General features: G+C 43.0%; 3 protein-coding genes across 7 annotated transcripts in view; all 3 read left to right on the top strand.

Moving 5' to 3' along the window:
* Positions 1–1,639: 1,639 nt before the first annotated feature.
* Positions 1,640–20,493, top strand: part of LOC139924781 (transformer-2 protein homolog beta-like) — a 319,694-nt gene continuing 300,840 nt past the window's right edge. Inside the window, exons 1-8 of one of the 2 annotated variants that reach the window (XR_013507353.1) lie at positions 1,640–1,757; positions 2,973–3,118; positions 3,280–3,439; positions 3,549–3,737; positions 4,210–4,325; positions 4,459–4,575; positions 4,687–4,763; positions 5,024–5,360. Coding sequence is in view for 1 of the 2 variants with exons in the window: in XM_078289691.1 (XP_078145817.1) it covers positions 1,725–1,757; positions 2,973–3,118; positions 3,280–3,439; positions 3,549–3,737; positions 4,210–4,325; positions 4,459–4,575; positions 4,687–4,763; positions 5,024–5,034 (849 nt within the window). In the remaining variant the exon portion in view is untranslated. Of the gene's footprint in view, positions 1,758–2,972; positions 3,119–3,279; positions 3,440–3,548; positions 3,738–4,209; positions 4,326–4,458; positions 4,576–4,686; positions 4,764–5,023; positions 5,482–20,493 lie in introns of those variants that run through there. The other variant, XM_078289691.1, reaches the window with a different exon arrangement.
* ola1 (Obg-like ATPase 1) lies at positions 6,531–12,336 on the top strand. Its single transcript, XM_071915925.2, has 11 exons — positions 6,531–6,599; positions 7,137–7,234; positions 7,388–7,531; positions 7,670–7,797; positions 8,501–8,676; positions 8,830–8,910; positions 9,263–9,360; positions 9,687–9,827; positions 10,518–10,614; positions 11,056–11,178; positions 11,311–12,336. The coding sequence occupies exons 2-11, from the start codon at positions 7,137–7,139 to the stop codon at positions 11,410–11,412; spliced, it is 1,188 nt and encodes a 395-aa protein (XP_071772026.1). The 5' UTR covers positions 6,531–6,599; the 3' UTR covers positions 11,413–12,336.
* LOC139924809 (transcription factor Sp3-like) lies at positions 12,979–20,422 on the top strand. 4 transcript variants are annotated; one of them, XM_071915967.2, is made up of 9 exons: positions 12,979–13,092; positions 13,419–13,516; positions 14,169–14,396; positions 14,489–15,097; positions 15,318–15,515; positions 15,758–15,962; positions 16,163–16,352; positions 17,223–17,419; positions 18,547–20,422. In XM_071915967.2, the coding sequence occupies exons 1-9, from the start codon at positions 13,086–13,088 to the stop codon at positions 18,798–18,800; spliced, it is 1,986 nt and encodes a 661-aa protein (XP_071772068.2). In that variant the 5' UTR covers positions 12,979–13,085; the 3' UTR covers positions 18,801–20,422. The 4 variants fall into 4 exon arrangements, with proteins under 4 accessions (XP_071772068.2, XP_071772072.2, XP_071772069.2 ...); XM_071915968.2 differs by having other exon boundaries at positions 13,007–13,132; XM_071915971.2 differs by lacking the exon at positions 13,419–13,516 and having other exon boundaries at positions 12,993–13,092.

Raw genomic sequence — 20,493 nt, 5'->3', positions numbered from 1 at the left:
TTCTAAACATTTGGAGTGGGAATGCTGCCCTTCATCATGACTCTGTGTGCAATTATTAATGCTGTGCAAAAATTACTGTGCAAATTACACTGTGCAAACTATTCAATAAGTCAATAAGTGTACAATATAAATGTGCAAATGATTGGTAACGAAGTGCGCCTTCGTTACAGTAGGGTAGAGGTAATTGTTGTTGTTATAGTGTTATAGACCTGTTACTAATGTGTCTCTTGTATTGTAGGTCTCTATCAGCTGCTGTTTTGCCTCTATAGATAGTTAATTTACTGTGTGTTGACTTGCTTGTTTTATCTTGTTGCCAGTTGTGTCTGGTACTTTTAGTGTGAGCCAACTGGTTTGTTTACTAATGACCTTTTTATATTTTGCTCGAGTGATTTAATATTTCTGTTATCTCGCTATAGTGGAGCAGAGTGCTGGCTGGTTGGGGAGGCTAGACACCCTGGTGCGGTTCCCTTCACAAGCTTGTAATGGTAAAAGAGCACTGGGACACTGTTTTTCACCTGTTTGTTGTAATTGCCGTTTTGCAGTGAATACACGTGTGGTAGGTAAGTGGCACCCCTGGACACGCCCTCAGTTAGTCTGCCTCTCCATTGCTGGCCTCAGCCCACTCTCCCCTTAGTTTCTTAGTTTCCCCTTTGTAAGTACTGGAAGTGTTTTAGTAAAATTGCATTTCTTAAATATTGATTAAATTATTGTAATACTTTTGTTACTTCCTTTCACCTAGGTTTGATTCATTTTTCATTCTTTAACCCATCCTCTCCACAGACCCTTCCAGTCATTAATTCAATAAATTTGCATTTTTTTTGGAATCATGTCTCTGTCTTCCTTCAGTTATCGAACTTGTGTAGCCTGTGTATGACCGAGGTAGTCCAGGTTCCTCAATATACTTAGGTGGCGTTGTCGGGTAGTTATATTCTGTTTGCTTATACCGCCACCCCGTCACATACACATTGTAACAGTATGTTCTTAATAATAACAGCAATAATGATGCAACTTAACTGGTTACAGCTCCAGCATTATGGCTCTATAAGTAAAAGAAAAAGTGATACAAGCCACTGTTTCAGCATTTATGGCTCTGTACATAAAAGAAAAGGTTATACAGGTCACAGCTTCAGTATTATGGCTCTTTTTACTGACACAATGCCTGACCATTTTCTAAATAAGTGAAGTGAGTTGCCAGGCGTGCAAGCATTACATTGCTAAAACTTAAGTCTTGAAGACTAAGGCAGAACGAGACCAGTTACAGGTAAGGTGGCTGACAAGAAGGCACATCAAGGAGTTGGGGTTAGGGTTAGGCTCTTTCTTCATACCATTCACATCTATGGAAACACTGAGACTGCCAAGTTGGCACATCAGGCTCCTTAGAGAAAAATCATGACAGGTGTGAGATGGTGGTCAGCGTGACACATAACAGTACACGCTACTGTGCAGGCTACACAAACTTGTATTAGTTATCAGTTTGCATGACAGTTATGTTGCCTGCTGACGGTCGAGGTAACGCTTGGTAGTGTCATCCAATCACGTCTCGGTCCGCTACCAGCAACGGAGCCTCTACCAAGAATTGACCAATCGAAATCACCTGAGCTATGGGACCAATCAGAGGACGTCTAGCCACCAACTAGAAAGAAAATCAATCGCTAGCTCCGTGGTACAGCCAGCAGCATTACGTATTTGTTAGGCATTTGCCATCTAGCTAACGTTATATCAGTATGAGCGACAACGAGAAAGATTTCAGGGAACAGGTGAGTTCTGATCATAAGAAAATACCAGTTGCCCGAACGACGCTAAGCTAGCTAACGTTAGCTAGCTAGTTGCGTAGGCAACAGACAACTAACGGTAGAGGCCGTGCAGGTCTGAATCGCCAACAACTTTGATATTGAAAGATTAGTCTTAACGCTGAGAAAAGACTGTTTCACATAATGTTGGCATTTTGTATGAGAAATCAGTAATGCTACATCGCTAAGAACGCTTGGTATCACGTAAATTGTTCAACCTGGTTAACTAACGTTAGGTAATGTGAGGCTAACAGTTTGTGAGCACAGCAGACCGGTGTGACAGCTGGCCATATTCTAGTTAGCACACACTTACTGGGATATATCTGTGTTATTTACCTTTGTGTTATGTTAAGTTGTGTAAATTAGCTCAGGATCAACCAAGAGCATAGCAAGCTAACTTACAAATGTGTATGTAATCTGTTATTCTCCTGGTTTTGCTGATGTTTTTTCTTTACAGCTTTTACAAAAACAACATGCCTTATCATCCTTGTTTGTTTTTTTGTTAAGGTTGAGGTTGGAAGAAGGCGGAAGAAGTTTCAGATGTGAAGTTGTTATTGTTTGATGAAGCTGATGGTGTTGATGCATGCTAATGTATTGACATTTGGAAGCTGACAGAAGCAAGCAAGATTTCCCCACTGCTAGAGTGGTGTAATGGCAGATGGTAAATGGGGAAGAGGAGGAAAAAGAAGTCATAATGTCAAACAGAAGAAAGAAGAAAGGAATGGTTGTTTTGACGTTATGAAGTTAAAGAAGTTATGAAGTTAAGATCAGACGTGTACGGGGGTATGAGTAATTTCCTAATAGCCTGTTATGTTATTACTATAATTCACCCTGTTTCTCTCTCTCTCTAAAGCATGCATAACTTTTCCTTTCTGTAACACAAACATCACTGGTCCATAACATGCAGGTTTATTTTCATGCAAACTGGATTTAGCTAAATTAGCTTGTCTCTATTTGACTGAAATATTTCTTTTAATTTTCTGTATGACTTTCCTTAGGCAAACTGTTATAGGCTGATTAAATGTAAAATATTTGTAACTGCTAAATGCCAAAGTGCTGTGGACTCCTTTTTAAAGGGGCGTGTAGAAGGCGTGAGTGAGGTCCCCTCCTGGCCTTTTATTCCTGGTTGTTTGGCTGCCTGCTGGCTGTAGGGTGTGTCTGACCTGTGTGCTGCCTGTCCAGGACTTACGGTCTGGCTCAAGGAGTGTGTCCCCTCGGGGCTCTGGGAAATCCGCCAGCCGCTCACCGGCCCATTCCCCGGCACGCTCCAAAGATGGCTCCCGCCATTCCAGGTCCAAATCTCGTTCTCGATCCCAGTCCAAATCCAGGTAAGACAGGATTTAGTTTTAACATACAGTGTGTACTGGGCAGTGTTTTTCAAAGGTGGTTGTAACATGTGGGTTCAAACACTAGAAATTTTAAGCTTAAGTGTATGATGCAAGTGAATGACAGACAGACAGAAGGCTAATTTTATCATATCCCTTCCCAGGTCCCGTTCCCATCGAAGCTCACGCAGGCATTACTCCCGTTCTCCTTCCCGCTCCCACCGCCGGCGTTCCAGGAGCCGATCTCGTAGCTGGGAATACCGCCGACGTAGGAGCCACAGCCACTCCCCCATGTCAAACCGCCGCAGACACGTTGGCAACAGGGTAGATCCTGCTACTTAACTGTCATTTGATTTCTGTGTTTTTTTTTGTTTCTTTTTTCTTTTTTTCCCCCCTTTCTTTTCACACTCCTCTCCTCTGCTTCCTCTCGCAGGCCAACCCGGACCCCAACGCCTGTCTGGGCGTGTTTGGACTGAGCCTGTACACCACCGAGAGGGACCTGAGGGACGTGTTCTCCAAATACGGCCCTCTGAGTGATGTCAGCATCGTGTACGACCAGCAGTCCCGCCGCTCCAGGGGCTTCGCCTTTGTCTACTTTGAAAACTGCGAGGACTCCAAAGAGGTAGGGAGGATAAGATAGATGCATGTATTTTCAATCATGTAAAGGTGATTCTTTAACCTGCACACAGCAAGTCTGAGATGAGTTAAGAATCAGTGCCAGTGATTTGCTATCTGATCAGAAGTCTGTAATCTCAACTGCCCTTAAAATTGTGCTCAGGACAGTTCTGGCTTCTGTGTGTTCGTCCGTGCCGGCAGAGTCTGTGGGTGCATCTGTGAGGATGTATGCCCAGGATTACCCACAATGACACACTAGACGGCATTGAGATTGGATGTGTAGGTGCTGTTGCTACCTAAAAAGCGCTAGCACACTTGTTTTTTTAAGTGTAAGAGAAGATGAGGTGAAGAAGCCACTGCAGACTGCCCCATTTTTAACAAACATACCCATAGATAATATACATACGCAATAAGATGCAAGTTATGTCTTCGCCTTATGAGACACAAGGTCCAGCTCTATGTCGCTGTGCCTCTCTCAGGCCAAGGAGCGGGCTAATGGGATGGAGCTTGATGGCCGCAGGATTCGAGTGGATTTCTCCATTACTAAACGAGCCCACACTCCCACTCCTGGAATCTACATGGGACGGCCCACATAGTGAGTGTTGCTCGGCCAGGCAGCTTGGTGTTTGAGAGCAGGGATGTTTGGTTTTTTTGGAACGTGCTGACTTTTGTTGTTGTGATACCCTACCAGGTGAAGGTAACCTCTCCCTTCTGTGTGTGTTTGACAGCAGCGGGGGGCCCAGCACATCGAGGCGCGCGTCTAGGGATTACGACAGGGGCTACGACAGAGGCTATGACCGCGGCTACGATCGCTATGACGACAGAGACTATTACCGATCATACAGGTGTGTTCTTCCCCTAATGATGGCCTGTTTGTCCCAATCTGCTGTTGACCCGGATCGGTCCCATGGGTGATACTAAAGGCCTGAGTTGTGTTTCTGTTGCTCTCCCCACAGACGCAGATCTCCATCTCCTTACTACAGCTCTAGAGGGGCCTACCGCTCTCGGTCCCGGTCCCGGTCCTACTCACCACGTATGTTTAAACTACGATTTTGACTATTAGTTGGCAGCAGAGATCAGTTTTGATTTGCTGCATATAGTTAATGTGAAATTACAATATTCATGTAAGTTTTGCACATACTTCCTGTTACTAGAACACTTTACATTATGAATTTAAATATTTTATCAACAAAAACAATAAACCAGATATTTAAAATATGTCTATGCCTCTTGATAAGGATCTAGTCCACCATACTGTAGTTCTCTGCTGAAATGCCTCTCATGTTTCCACAGGTCACTACTGAGCAGAAAGGAAAGATAAGTCATCGACAAAATTTTAATATTATTGTTTGGGGGCTTGTTTCATTTTATGTCCTGACCAGATTCAAACGGTGTTTTAAGCTGTTGTTTTATGTAACATTTTAAGTAACTAATGCAATCATGGTCCTAAAGGTCCACTGTTTGGGTTCACATGAAACCATTTGTAACAATCACAAATGCCATTTAACAGAGGGCTGGTCAGTATTTGCTAGACTCAACGGGGGTCTGAGCTCATATATTAGCAGGATTCTGTATGGCAAGTTTTTATTACATTTTATTTACATTACAAATTATCATTTTGGATCTTTGTGTTTCTCTTGAATATGTTTCAAATGTTCTGTTTCTCCTTAATTTTGTCTTTTCATTTGTGTACTGTACAGTATTTATTTATTTTTGGTTGTATTTAAGCAATAAAACATTCTTTGTTCATGCCTTTGTGTTCTGTTGTTTTAATAGTCACTTGTCCCAGCAGTTTCAGTTTGAAGTTCCATCAAATATCATTTTGCAGTATTTTCCATTTTCCATGAGATCTGTTTGACTTCCTGACGAAGGCTTGATGCCGAAATGCGTCGAAGTTTGTTTTTAAAGTCTAATATGACCATGCCATGACATTAAAGGCATTTTAATTGGTTTAAAGAGAGTGCCTTGGAGTTTTTTTGTATTTTTGTGTCTACATGTATCCCTATCCAAAGAGCACCTCAAACAAACTTAATTTTGAAACAGTTTTTTTTATCATTTTGCAGGGTAGTTCAGATTTTTGCTTTTCTTGACACAAAATACAAATATTACTACTGGTACTGTACTTGCACACTGCCATTCCACCTTAAGCCAACAGAAGGAAGGAAGATACAATACAAGTACAAGCACTCAAGCAGATTCATTCTGACACTTTTAACTCTGAATGATCCTCCATAATGTACCCTTCCTAAATATTTTCATAGTGTGACAAAGGTTTATTTGCTTTTGGTAAAAACAAAAAACAAGTTCATGTGATAATTGATCAGATCGGCGTTCCCTAAATAAGAACAAAAGCACTTGAACAAGATACATTATTGGACAAAGACTGAAATTCAGCTCCACAATGTGAACACAGCCTAACACTCTCGATGGGAATAGAAATACTGCATATCTGACGAATGGGATGCAAGCTCCACTATAAAAGGCCCTAAACCTAGAGGTTAGTTGTGCACATGCGTAACCGTGCATGTTCTTTAACACATCCTTTACAACAGCGACCTCTCGTGACTCTACGTGGCCAGACAGGTAGTAGCAGAGTAAATGCTGAAGAAAATGAACACTTACATAGTTGATCTGCATGTATGTGCCGTTGCAGCCTCCTCGTAGATATTACAATAATCCTAATTTAATGAAGTAATTTCGGTTAGTTTCGACATTCCCTGTGCGTTTCAGTTATTCGACCAATCAGAGTCCTCCCACGTCAAAATACTTCCGGTATGCTCTCTGCCTTGCCTTTCCACTGGAACGGCCGGTGTGTGAGCTTATCAGGAGTGTATACCACGTAGACCATAGGCAAATAACAGCTATAAAGGTAATAAGACTGCTATTTCCGCAGTTAAATAGTCTTTGGGACGTTTTTAATGAGTGGAAAATGTAGACAATATTAACTCGTGTGTGCTTAGTGAGAATATGTGGCAAGCCAGTAGGAGTGGTACTAGTTAGCTACTAGTGGCTAGCTAGCATGCTTTTAAGCATATGAATGGGGCTGCCTCTATACACGTTTTCAGTCTAGCTGGCTCATCAGGATGGAGCCAGCTATATATCCAGACCAGCCTGCTTAGACCAGGACTAACCTATAGGAACAGCTGAGCCACGCAAACTGTCAAAGATGTCAGGTTTTTATCTGGTTGCATGCTTCAGCTGTGGTAGCAATGTTTGGGGACTTGCTGTGCACCTTTGGTAATTCAGATCTAACCAGGGATGGGATGTGGATACAAACAGATCCCTAGTTCTCTTTGCTTTCCCCTGGGACCTGGCTCTGGTTACATGTGTGGTCACAGTTGTATGGTGTCTTTTGAAATTAGTGTCATGTATTCACTCAGCCATCTTGCTCTGATAACTCTTGCAGATGCCTCCAAAGAAGGGAGAAGCCCCAAAACAGGCTCCATTAATTGGACGATTTGGAACTTCTCTGAAAATAGGAATTGTGGGATTACCTAATGTTGGGTACGTACATGCAATTAATGATGTAGACAGTTGCAAAGCTTGTCAGTTATTGGAGTGAATTAACTAATATATATATTTGTTAGCACCATTATTGTCATTCAATCAAGACTGATTAGGGCACTGCTGACACTTTCCTGACTTTCTTCGCCACAGGAAATCCACCTTCTTCAATGTGCTCACCAAAAGCCAAGCTGCCGCAGAGAACTTCCCATTCTGCACAATCGACCCAAATGAGAGCAGGGTGCCCATTCCTGACGAGCGCTATGAGTTCCTCTGCCAGTTCCACAAACCAGCCAGGTATGCGTCATGTCAGTGTGTTGCTAATGTGTTCTGGTTGTTGGACGTAACTGGGCCTACATCCATATATTTCTTTGTAATATTCCCCCTCTCGCTGATGATCCCTCTGTTCTCTGTCTGCCTGTCTTGTCTCCGCAGTAAGGTGCCAGCCTTTCTCAACGTAGTGGACATTGCTGGCCTGGTGAAGGGCGCTCACGCAGGACAGGGACTTGGAAACGCCTTCCTCTCCCACATCAGTGCCTGCGACGGCATCTTCCACATGACCCGTAAGTTGCTGAGTCAGTCAGCGCCACAGCCCTCACCCCACTGTGTGGCAGCACTAAACTGAGTAGAATGGACAGGTGTTAACAGGGCCTGTTAGAGCTGTTACCACATTGCTTAAAGGGGAATGCCACCCATTTAAAAAATGTGCATGTGTTATTTCTGCGCCCCAGGACAGTTCAGTCAGTGTCTGTGAACTTGCACCACTCTCCAAAAGCAAGAAATCAGAGAGATTACATTAAAGTAAAATTTATATTCTAGCATTGCTAACAGGTATGAACCATCATTTGGGTGCAAGAACTCGCACAAATAAAGTACTTAAAATGAACTGTCAATGATTGTTACCTCACCTGTACATTTGTTTCTCTTCCTTTCTTTGGTAATTCTCTTAATATATTTGTTTGTTTGTTTGTTTTTTAATATATGCAATAAACTAAACACAAAAATCGGTGTCAACAAAATCAGCGCTCCATTCATTCATTTATTTATTTATATTTTACATCACAAATTCAAGGGGTAGTTCTCCAGTTTCTAGCGTTAGGAATGAGTGGTGCATGTTGATAATTATTGACTGAACTATCCTGGGGCACAGAAATAACATGTTTCTTAAAATGGGTCACATTCCCCTGTAACACCAGTCAAAGGCCCTCAGACCTCAACAAGCGAGTATTTGTAACAGACTGACTACACTACTTGTGTGTGTTTTAGGTGCATTTGATGACGAGGACATTATCCATGTGGAGGGTAACGTTGACCCAGTGAGGGACATAGAGATCATCCATGAGGAGCTGAGACTGAAGGATGAGGAGATGATCGCTCCTATCATTGACAAACTGGAGAAGACTGCCGTCCGGGGAAGTGACAAGAAACTCAAACCTGAATATGTAAGTGAAGTGTGTTAGTGTGTGTGTGTGTGTGTGTGTGTGATGTGCATCTATACTTTGGTGCACACTGTATCCCATTTGTCACAAATCTCCTTCAAAGCAGATCATACCGGAGAGTATCAGCCTGTATAAACCTTCTTCTTCTCGTTTCAGGATATCATGCTGAAGATAAAGAACTGGGTGGTGGAGGAGAAGAAACACATCCGATTTTACCACGACTGGAACGACAAAGAGGTATGATTGTCAATCTGTAAGTGTACATGACTATAGTAATTCTACATTTTCCAAGTTGATTTGTTATTACCAGGGTGCCGTGTGGATCAGTGGACTGCGGCTGTGTTTTCTCGGTGTGTTGGGTTTATGATTGGTTCATGGCCTGTGCCATTTTCCGCTGCTTGCTTTCCTATTGGGCGGAACAGTCTGATTGGTCATGACTGCGTTACTAGCTTTTGTGATCCTCTGGCAGGACCTACTTATTGTCCAAGTGGTGGAGTTTCACCTGAGAAATTCAGTGCACAGGGTTTTCAGAACTGAACTAGACGTTGCATATTTTCCATGATTTGTGCCTTTTCAATTGCCTCTGCAGATTGAGGTGTTGAACAAATACCTGTTGTTGACGTCCAAGCCCATGATCTACCTGGTGAATCTCTCAGAGAAAGATTACATCAGAAAAAAGAACAAGTGGTATGTTTACTTTTACCTACACCTAACCTGTGTGTGTCTGCGTGTGCGTGCACCATGCATGCTTTGTTTTTTTTATTTATGCAAACGTGCATACATGTATTACATACATACAAAGCAATACACATATAAACGTACATACACAAATAAATGCAAAATATACACATGTGCAAACAAACCTACATCTGAACATGTGCAGAAGGTAAATAAGTAAAGAAAGTAAATAAATACCAGCAATAATAACAAAGAATCAGAGGTAATAATTAAAAAAATATTGTGGGGGATTAAATGCAAAGAAATAGATGTTCATGTATGTCTGTTCTCTGTAGGTTGGCAAAGATCAAGGAGTGGGTAGACGCCCATGACCCGGGTGCTCTGGTCATCCCCCTGAGTGGAGCGCTGGAGTTGAAACTGCAGGAAATGTCTGAGGAGGAGAGCAATAAGTACTGTGAGGAACAGAAGACACAGAGGTGAGAAGCACACACGCATATGTAGTAAAATCTAATAAGAATTGACTCGCATTTAGAATCAATTTAAATGCAGAGGACAATAAATGTACATCAGTTCCTCTTGGGCATATTGGTGCAAAGACGTATCGACATCTTAGAGTGTCACAGTACAGACTGGTAAGACTTCACCTCCAGTGTAATGGGACAGTACAAGACATACTAAAGACAGAATGGTACATATTGCTCAACATATAAGCATTCAATATTCTCTTAAGGCTCAATACCTAATCCAAACATAAACAGAAATTGACAGAAATCAAAGCATGGGATTAAAGACATTTTTCATTGAGTCAAATTGATTAATAGAACTTGATCCAAGCACTAATATTATGTGACAGCTAAATTAATCATTTCAGTCCATTTTTAAACTGAATAGTTTGTTTATGTTTGTGAAGCTTGCACTGTTGTGTAAATTTGAACTGTATTCACAGTTATAATGAGTTCTTAAAAGTTTCACAAATCTTATTTTCCATCAACAAATTAAATTCTCCAATAATTCTGCTAAAATAACCAAACAAATAAATTCCAGATTGGGGCTTTACCCAGTCAATCCACCCTCCACAGATATTTTTTTTTAATGCAGGACTTGCTTGAACTGCTCCAACACACAGCTCATTCGCTATGTGTGCATCTCTGTCTGTTTGTTGTTAGTGTGATGACCAAAATCATCAAGACAGGCTATGCAGCGCTACAGCTGGAATACTTCTTCACAGCGGGACCAGATGAGGTGCGAGCATGGACCATCAGGGTAAGTGATGTGATCGTAAATAACTTTGTCTCCTTCGTGATTGTCACCATATCGTCACATCCTGTACTCCAGTATTAACTCCTGATAGATATCTGTGTGAATTAATTGAAGAGCTCTGTTTCAAAAGCCTATATATCCTCCTTGGAAAAGAAAATGATCATCTACAGTTCATCATTTAATATCTCTATAATATAGAAGATCCAGTGTGTAAAAAAAATTCTAATCATTTTGTCAAAACAAAGGCTTAAGTTACCTACTGTTCTATAGAGTTTCTAATTTTGTTTTCAAACTGTTATTTACCATTTTGAAGTAGTGGGTGTCACTGTTTTCAAATGGTGAACGTTACATTTTTTATGATAAAATTCGTCAAGATGGCAGTGTGTTAATATATTGGCGATTGTGTTTTGAATTGTCACTTTGTGTTCTGCTGTGCTGCAACAGAAAGGCAGCAAGGCTCCCCAGGCCGCAGGAAAGATCCACACCGACTTTGAGAAAGGCTTCATCATGGCCGAGGTGATGAAGTACAGCGACTTCAAAGAGGAGGGCAGTGAAAATGCTGTCAAGGTTTGTTTGAATTTTAATCATACTAACTCTAATATATCTGAGTCTCTGTCAATTGCTACAAGGACATATTCTGGGAAACATAGTTGAATACTGTTTTTAATTTGCCTTTTGATTTCACTCCCTCTTTCACAGTCTGCTGGGAAATACAGGCAACAGGGCAGGAACTACATCGTGGAGGACGGGGACATTATCTTTTTCAAATTCAACACACCCAACGCACCCAAGAAGAAATAAAGAGACCCGACAGTCAACAGAGGGAGAGCTCAGAATACAGTCTAGTCCGGCCCTTGAGAGCTTACAGTGTCCGCTTGGTTTTTCGCACTTCTCTCTTTGAATTTACGGGAACAAAACTCTTCCCTGGTTGGCCAGAAGTCGATCGGTCTCCCAGGTCTGGACCAGGGGCGAATTTCTGTTCAGTTGAAATGTTCAAGGAACCACAGATGAGAGATGTAACAGGAGGAATATAGAAGAACATTCTATAGAGGCACACCATACATTCCGATCTGTAATATTTTGAGCAAATTTTACCCCCAATTATGTAAAATAAAGAGAGAATGCGAGACATCACAGTGTTTGCACTCAAGGCCCGGACTGTGCTGAGTTCTGAGCGAGAGGGATATTATTATTATTTTAGATAAAGCAAAGCAGGCGTCTGTGACAGTGCCTGATCAGAAACCTTGAATGGATAATGTTGATTTACGCACAGCTTCTATTGAATTAGTTTGGGGCTTGGGAGACAACTGACTTCCCTTCACTGTATATCATTATCTTGCAACTACACCCTGCATACCAGACGATGCTTTATTGTGAACCAACAGAGCTGCAGTATCGCCCTGCGGATCATCTGGCCGGGACTGTAGAGCTTGAAATGCATCTTCTTTCACCTCTCCTCACTGCCTCCAGGGTTTGAATGTCTTTCTTTTTTGAGAATACTCACTGACCCCCTTCCACACCAAACATTTTGCCAAATTGAGGGCTTAGATAGAAATCCTGCCCTCTTATTGAACTAGACTGAGTTCGTGAGGAATAAGGTACAAGGGAGAAACTTTCAAGATTTTACTGTAAGTGAGCCAGGATCTAACAAAAATCATTCTTTTGGAAATGCATGTGCTACGCCTTCACTAATGTGTCCACACTCAATAAAAGGAGACAAACCTATATGATGACTTTGTGTGTTTCTAATTATTTTTTTCCTCATGTCATATACTAAGAAACTGGGTATAAACACAAGGGATAAAGTAAAAAGTTAACATTAGGGGATGGAGTAATGTGCAGCAAAAGATGTGAATATGTGGAAGTTGTATTTTATGTATAGATGAGAAAATATTCGGGTGGTGGCAAATTGTGAAGCTTTTGACTGAGCATAACAAAAACTTTAATGCCTGCCACTCGTCACAGTTCTGATATAACAGCACAAAGAAACGCAACTTAATGAAAAAATAACCACTGTGCAGATTCAACATGTACGTATTTATTTAACAGTAAAAGGCAAAATAAAGTGTAATATTTCGAGACCAACACAGCTGTTTTCCTAGTAATACTAGTACTAATGTTTTCCTAGTATTACTCCGTGGATTCAACTGCATTCCATTTCTGCTCTCGTCCAACAACAAACAGGAAACACACGTTCTATTAAAAATGATCGACATCTTGGTTGGCCACTGACGTCTCACCTAACCCCTCGATTAGCCAATCGGCTTAGAGAAGAACGGCGGGACTTCCTGTAATGTGATGCAAATTCGACGGTCAAGCTTGTTAGTCCCACCTTTTTGTGTTTCCCGCACCGTCAATCAAAATAGAAAAAAATCGACCCGAATTCACCGATCAACACTAGCCCGCCTTTGATAAAATAATCATGTTCGGAGTTTAGTTGATCAGATAATCTTCCGATTACTACCATTCACGCTATGACTGGTACGTAAACATTTAGCGCATCGAAGCGTACAACTAATCGGTGAGTTTGTGCAACCTATAGCAAAGCAAGCTACGTCTTTTAATCTTTTGCCAGAGCTCTAGTGCTAGCTAGATATGGTTAGCTAACTAGCTAGCTGGCTAGCCACGGAGTTGACAAAGTAAACATTCAATCTGAGCCGAAATCGCCTCAGAATCTTCGTTGCAAAGTTGAATTTCGCAGTCAACTCCTTTTGGACTGAAGAGTGGGGATGCTTTGCGAGCTTTTCTGGGAGGCAAGAGTTGAAGATTACAGAGTTTTGCTCAGTTTCCCCCTCTCTCTCTGCTAGCGCCAGAGCAGCCTTTGAAACAAGGAGAAATGGCGTCCGCGGACGTGGACAGCAGTCAAAGCGAGTTTCTGCAACACGGCGGCGGAGCGGAAACACAGGTATCCGACATTTTAGGTCGTCTTTTCGCTTTCTCCCACCTATGATTGCTGGATGTTATTGAGAGCATGAAGTTCACACGTTTTAAAAATTTGATGCATGGGGTGAAAGCCGTACACTTCCTGTGTTCCCCTCAATAACGGCCACCCACTTTACCCCTCTAAAACCCGCCCATAGTGGGTAGGACACTGAAGTCAGTCACTTGGGTCGGCTCGCTGAAAGATAGCCCGTGTACCTTGGGCTGGGAGGATGCAGTGGTCTCATAGAGTAGTATGGGAAAGCGTCGATGATAAAAACAGTAGCGTTCACTTCTACAGTAATAGTCACCCATCCCCCACTCCCTGCGCTCGACCGTTTCCATGCAGGCTAGGGAGCATGTAACTTGAATGTGTCTTGGTGGTGTAACCAGCTAATGCCTGTTCTGTCGTCGATTCTATGCATCATCAATCCTGCTTGACTCCCACTTCCTATTATTCACTCTGTCTTTGATGTATCAGCAATGTCTCTGAATCCGTCAACTGTCTCTCAGACAATAGCCAGGCTGGTTGCCTTTCCTTTGATCACATCCTGAGTTGAGATGAATTACTGTCTCCTTGGGGATTGAGGTAGTATGATCTATCCTCATTAATTCGAATTTGTCAATTTTACTCGCAGACAACAGATATGTCGGCCATTCAGCTAACGGGTTCAGACCGATGGGAGGTGTTAACTCCGGTCTCAACTGTGAAGGAAGACCATGGAGTCGTTCACATTCCAAACTCGGGAATTGTCACGTCCAATGGGCAGTATGTGCTTCCTATTGGGAGTATTCCCAACCAGCCCATTTATGTTACAGCATCTGGGAATGAGGCCTCGAATGGAGTGTCTGGCATTCAGTATCAGGTAAAAGAAGACACACACACACACACACTTAACCCGCAGTTGGTGTTGTTTACAGGCAGTGTTGCTGACTAGAAGTGTCACCCCTCCTCCAGGTCATCCCGCAGATCCAAAATGCAGATGGAACACTTGCAGGATTCCAAGCACAGGGATTGGATGACGGCACGGGACAGATCCAGCTCATCCCAGATGGCAGCCAGGGCAGCCTTGGAATCAGCTGCGCCACAACGACAACCACAGACCTCCTGACGCAGGCGGGGCAGGTGCAGTCGATCCAAGGCGTGTCATTGGGGGGGTCGGCGTACACCAGCACGGTACCTGTAGGGTTGCCCGGCAACATAACCTTCGTCCCCATAAACAGCGTGGATCTGGAGTCGCTAGGGCTGGCGGGCGCTCAGACGGTCCCTATAGCGACAGGCGTCACGGGGGTAACAGCCGAAGGCCAGCTGATCATGGGCGGCCAGACGCTGGACAGTCAGGACCACGACGCCGGAGCCAAACAGCAGCTAGTGACTGTGGGCGACGGCGGCGCTAACCAAGAGCTCTACGTGCCAACCACCACTTCCTCCTCCACCTCTTCCCAGCTTCCTGAGACCATTGATGGCACCGGTGTTCTGACCCAAGCGACTGCCGTGTCTGCGGGCGTGTCCGACCCCTCCTCTTCAGAGAACTTCAACTCCCACAACCATCTGCAGCAAATCCAGGTCAGAGCGCTTCACTGCTTCACAAGCCACATTAAAGCACAATTATGTTGTCTTGTATTCTATTATTGTGCATGTAACTTTTGTAAATACACAGGATCCAGTGTAACTATCCATTGTGCTGTTAAACTAGGGCAAGCCTCTACATGGAAACCTGGCTTGAATGTTAGGTCTCGCCCATCGCCTTTTATTTGAACTTATTTTCATGTTTCCTACATGGCAGGTATCAACTTCCAACGCCACCACTCTCTCCCAGCCCATCCTCCAGCTGTCTGGGGACAGCCAGGCCCAGGTGGCCCAGGGCCAGGACCTGGCAACAGGCCAGACTCTGCAGAGCGTACAGCTGGTCAACCCGGGCACCTTCCTCATCCAGGCCCAAACAGTCACTGCCACTGGTCAGATCCAGTGGCAGACCTTCCAGGTATGGTATGAGGAGTGTGTAGGGATGTGTTTTTTTCCAGCTTGTTTAATGTTTTAGGGCCTGGAGAATTTCCCAGTGGGGATCAATAAAGTGTGATGTTTTCTAATCACGTTTTTAGGCTCACAGCTCTTATTTATTTCTGTTAAAGATGCTTGTATAGAGTGCTACATCACATTATTATGAGCCAGTTTCAGTGCTGTGCTCAGAACTCTTGTATCTGATCCTTGTGTTGTTCTCTCCAGGTTCAGGGAGTCCAGTCTCTCCAGGGTCTCCAGCTGCCCCAGGGCCAGGGCCAGGCCCAGCAGCTGACCTTAGCCCCGGTGCAGACCCTCCCTCTGGGGCAGGCAGGCCAGGTCAGCCTGCCTAACCTCCAGACGGTCACAGTCAACTCTGTCGGACAGGCTGGAGTGCAGTACACACAGGGAGAGGACGCAAACAGTCCAGCTGGTACGGGACACGTACACATACACCCACACACACATGATTTATTCATCATTTTCCCTATAATTTTGCTGCCAATCTGAAATTAAGCTTGTTTTTCTTAACAGTTTAGAGATGCGGTTTTCGTGCAAGAGCAGCGTTAACATTCTTTACCGCTCACCGAAAGAAATCATGGCTGAGTCTCCCTCGTTCTCTCCCCGATTCAGACATCCACATAAAGGAGGAGCCGGACTCTGAGGAGTGGCAGCTGAGCGGCGACTCCACCCTGAACCCCAGTGACCTGAACAACCTGCGTGTCCAGATGGGCGACGAGGACATGGAGACGCCCAGCGGGGAGGGCAAGAGGCTCCGCAGAGTCGCCTGCACCTGCCCCAACTGCAAAGAGTCTGGAGGAAGGTGGGTCTCACAAAATACACACACACACACACATACACCATGAAGTATTTGTTCAGTAAGTTTGTTCAAAAGTTTGTTTACAAAGTTTGTTCAATAGAAGAAATGAAAAAAAAAAAAAATCTTTTCCACATGCTATCCACAGGTGTTTAAAAACCTGTTTAAAAAATCTGAATCTAAATTAAAGTTTTAAAATGTTTTGAAATGTCTTAATTGCAGTAATTGGCGGTCTTATTTTTTCCACCACGTTATGCAGGTTTATTTTCATTTATGTTTTATTGTGATGCAGCTGTAAATTTAGTTTTAATGACAGATTATTTTTACATTACATGATATTAAGGGGTACGACAACATGCCAAACATGTTGTGTTTTCATCGGAAGTGAACACAGTTGGACAGTCATGTCCCTAAACCTCTAATTTGCTGGTGTCTTTTTTCCTGTGCTGCTCATTTACAGTTTCAGAACTTTGATTAGCAATGAGAAATAGTCTATTTTACCAGCTTTATGTTTCTTTATTTAAGTTGTTAAATTGGGGTTAAATCCAATTGCAGCTTGTTACTGGAAGGTAGCATTTTAAAAAGGCGTTTTTAAAAAAGTATTTAATTTGGCTTTCTGAAACCTGCAGATAACCGGTTCCATGACAAAACAAATATTTAATATCTCACATGTTTTGGCTAATCTTTCATCAGTCCATTGCTGTAATAAATATAATGTAATAAATATTTTTATTTTCATGTAGAGTGCATTTTTTTTAGTTTTGAGTTATTCATTCTTATGTAACAGCTGTAAGAACAGGTGATCAACCATTGTATTTGTGTCTTCTTCTCAATCCCCTCTTCTTCTTCTTCCTCCTCTTCCTCCTCCTCTCACAGAGGTTCGGGCATGGGTAAGAAGAAGCAGCATATCTGCCACATTCCTGGCTGTGGGAAGGTGTACGGGAAGACGTCCCATCTGCGAGCCCACCTGCGCTGGCACAGCGGGGAGAGACCCTTCGTCTGCAACTGGATGTTCTGCGGCAAGAGGTTCACCAGGAGCGACGAGCTGCAGAGACACAGGAGGACACACACAGGTGAGACGACACACACACGTCAGGGGCATCTTTCAAATCGCCTCCCAGAACAGTTTTACAGACGGGCTTTTATAGGTGTTTAATTACTCTCTGGTATTTTATGTGTTTTTGTTACTGTTGCTTTAAGTGTTTTGTTGTCTGGAAAGTATACAAGTAAAGCTAATGAAGGCATGTCGTAATATGTTTAGAGACCAGTTTCCAATGGTAACGAGGGGCATGCACCTATGTTGGAAGAGTGACCACAAAAGCAAAGATTGGAATGTTATCACCTCTTCCTCCCTGATAAAACGGAGTGAAAGGAATACACCCACGTTTTTAGGAGATAGTTCCTTGGTCAGCTTATCTGTTAAGAGATGAGAACATAGACACCAAAATCATTCATCTGTCCCCAGGAGATCATTCACTCCAGAGCTTCATGCTAACACTTTAACATACACTGTGTTGAGTGACAGTAGGCGACTAGCATTATCTCAGAAGTGAGAAAATGAGAACAACTCTGAAGCTAAATGGTATGTAATCTTGAATGATGTGCAGTTAAGTCTGGCAGTTTTGTGTAGGAGATTTGTAAAATTTACATGGAATATGATGCAAAAATAACCAGATAGGGACTAGTTTCCCTGTGTCCATAGAAAGTAAAGGAGAGAGTGTACAGCTAAAAATCACTGCACAGCAGATGAATATGTGGCTGCTCAACTGAAATAATTCCAAAAATAACCCTGGCTACATCAGCTGTATTGAGTTAATGACTACTTTGGATAACGCTAGTCGCCTACCATCACTTAGCATAGTGTTTGCTAAAGTGTTAGCATGGAGAGCTTCGAGTGAATGATCTACCGGGGGACACATGAATGATTTTGGTGTCTATGTTCTCATCACTTAACAGGCAAGTTAACCAATGGGACGATCTCCCAAAAACCTGGTTTAATATCTGTCCCTCGGGAGGGTGTTCAATTCATAAAATGTCATTCCCACAACATTGCGGCGTGCCCCTCAACATTGTCTGCCAGGCACTTTATCACGGCTGCCGCTGGCACGCACATGAGCGCTTAAATGTCACACGTGTCGCCTGCGAAGCGTCGATTTGTTCCCACTCGCTGTTTAATCCGTGGGCTGTGCTTGTGCGACAGGAGAGAAGAAGTTTGTGTGCACGGAATGCTCCAAGAGGTTCATGCGGAGCGACCACCTGGCCAAGCACATAAAGACTCACCAGAATAAAAAAGGCGGAGTTTCCTCCTCCTCGTCCCCGCCCCCCACCGACACCATCATCACCGCCGACGGAACCACGCTCATCCTCCAGACGGCCACCACCCACGACCTCGTAGGCAATCAGGAGATCCCCTTGCAGCTGGTCACCGTGGCGCCCGGCGAGGTCATGGAATGAGGCGGGCTGGGGGTGTGGCTTCTTATGAACTGGCCTATCACAGGGACCTCTTGGGCTTTTCTCTTCCCCTCTTACTTTTGTTTTTTTTTTTGTTTTGTTTTTTACATATGAATATATACGTAAATATATATGACAAATATATATATTTTAAGTAAGAGTTATCATGACTTTATGTTTGTTTTTTGCAGTCTTTTTATAGGCGGGCAAAAAAAAAATAACATTAAAATGTGGTTGCTATGTACACACGCGCAAACACACACACACACACACACACACAGAGGAGAACACGCATAGACACTCAAACACGACATGAACACTCAACACAATGAAATGCCTTATTTTGTATCATACTCTTGTATAAAATGCTGGAGGTGCATGTGTTTTTTTTAAAGCTTTGCGGAGGATGTAACTGTAATGGAGATAAATGTGTTTGTCAAATGATGATGAAAATGATGGGAGGTTTTTCGGAAGAGGGAAAAGGAATTAGTGTACCTCTCCGGGACGATCGACTTTTAATCGTCGTGTCCGGAGAGCTGTGAGAGGGTCGAATGCTGTTTGAAGCAGCATGGCATCTGCATTGGACTGTCGCACTGCCGCCGGCACGGGTTAGAGCTTCGTTTAAACGTGCGGCAGCAGCAGCAACACAATCACCGACAGCCGACAGTACAGTTATACTGATGTCATGCCGTGTTGCTTCAAGTAGAATTGATATTAGCTGGCGGTCAGAGTAGGACGACAGTGCCACTGTTAACTGATCTAACGTTGGTTTCGTGTTTTCCACCCCGAAGCCCTTCCTGGGAATGGGGGGGGGGGAAAGATGCAAGTGGCTCTGAAAAAAAAAAGAAAAAAAAAGGGCAACTTCTTCCAGTATCTGGTCAGTGTGAACAGAATGTCTCGCTCATCTGTCCTCACGAGCACACCGTCCGTTGTGCTTGCCCGAGTCTTTCATTTTAAATGTCTTTTTATTTTCCTTTTCACACACTTGTTCTGTTGTAAATTCAGCATTTGTATTTCAGTTTTCCATGTCTCTTTTGCCAGTCCGGGTGTCGTCTAAATCAGGCCTCACGGTGGCGATCATAGAACGAGGAAACGTAGGATGTTTACCTCTGAATTCCTGCAGGGCTCTTGTCTTTGTCGACTCCATATGTTGGCAGGAAGAAAGAAAAAACTAAACGTGCGCCAATGTTTCCACGTGAATAACAGTGAGAAACGTATGCAACAAATCAATGAGCTCGTGCGGAAGTGTTGTCATTCCAGTTGGATCGTGCGGATGATGTGGAATTACAGATTTTTGCAATAACTGTTCTGTTGGTAATTCTGGCCAGATGTCACTCAGTCAAAAGGAAAACAATCATGCCATTGTTAATTTTTTTTTTTAATTTGAATTAATGTAATCTCTTCCTCAGTTTGTCCATGTTTGTAGCATTCATTTACATGTATATTATCTTATTTTCACATTGTTTATAGAAGCCATTACTTAGTTAACTGAATCTGTTGTATCAAAACCTTATTTTAAGTGATTTTTTTTTTTTTTTTTTTTTTTAAAGAATTTGTGTAAAATTTGAATGTTACTTTTTGTAAAACCTTTTTTCAAATGGATCACAATAAAAGTCTGAAACCTTCCAGTAACCAGCTGCATGTGTGTGGAGGCGGCGGAGACTGCCAACCGCCCCGAGGCTTTTCTCTTTCAATG

The sequence above is a fragment of the Centroberyx gerrardi genome, chromosome 17 (genome assembly GCF_048128805.1).
Source record: "Centroberyx gerrardi isolate f3 chromosome 17, fCenGer3.hap1.cur.20231027, whole genome shotgun sequence".
NCBI classification, from domain to species: Eukaryota; Metazoa; Chordata; class Actinopteri; order Beryciformes; family Berycidae; genus Centroberyx; species Centroberyx gerrardi.
This window is presented reverse-complemented; position numbering and strand designations above follow the sequence as displayed.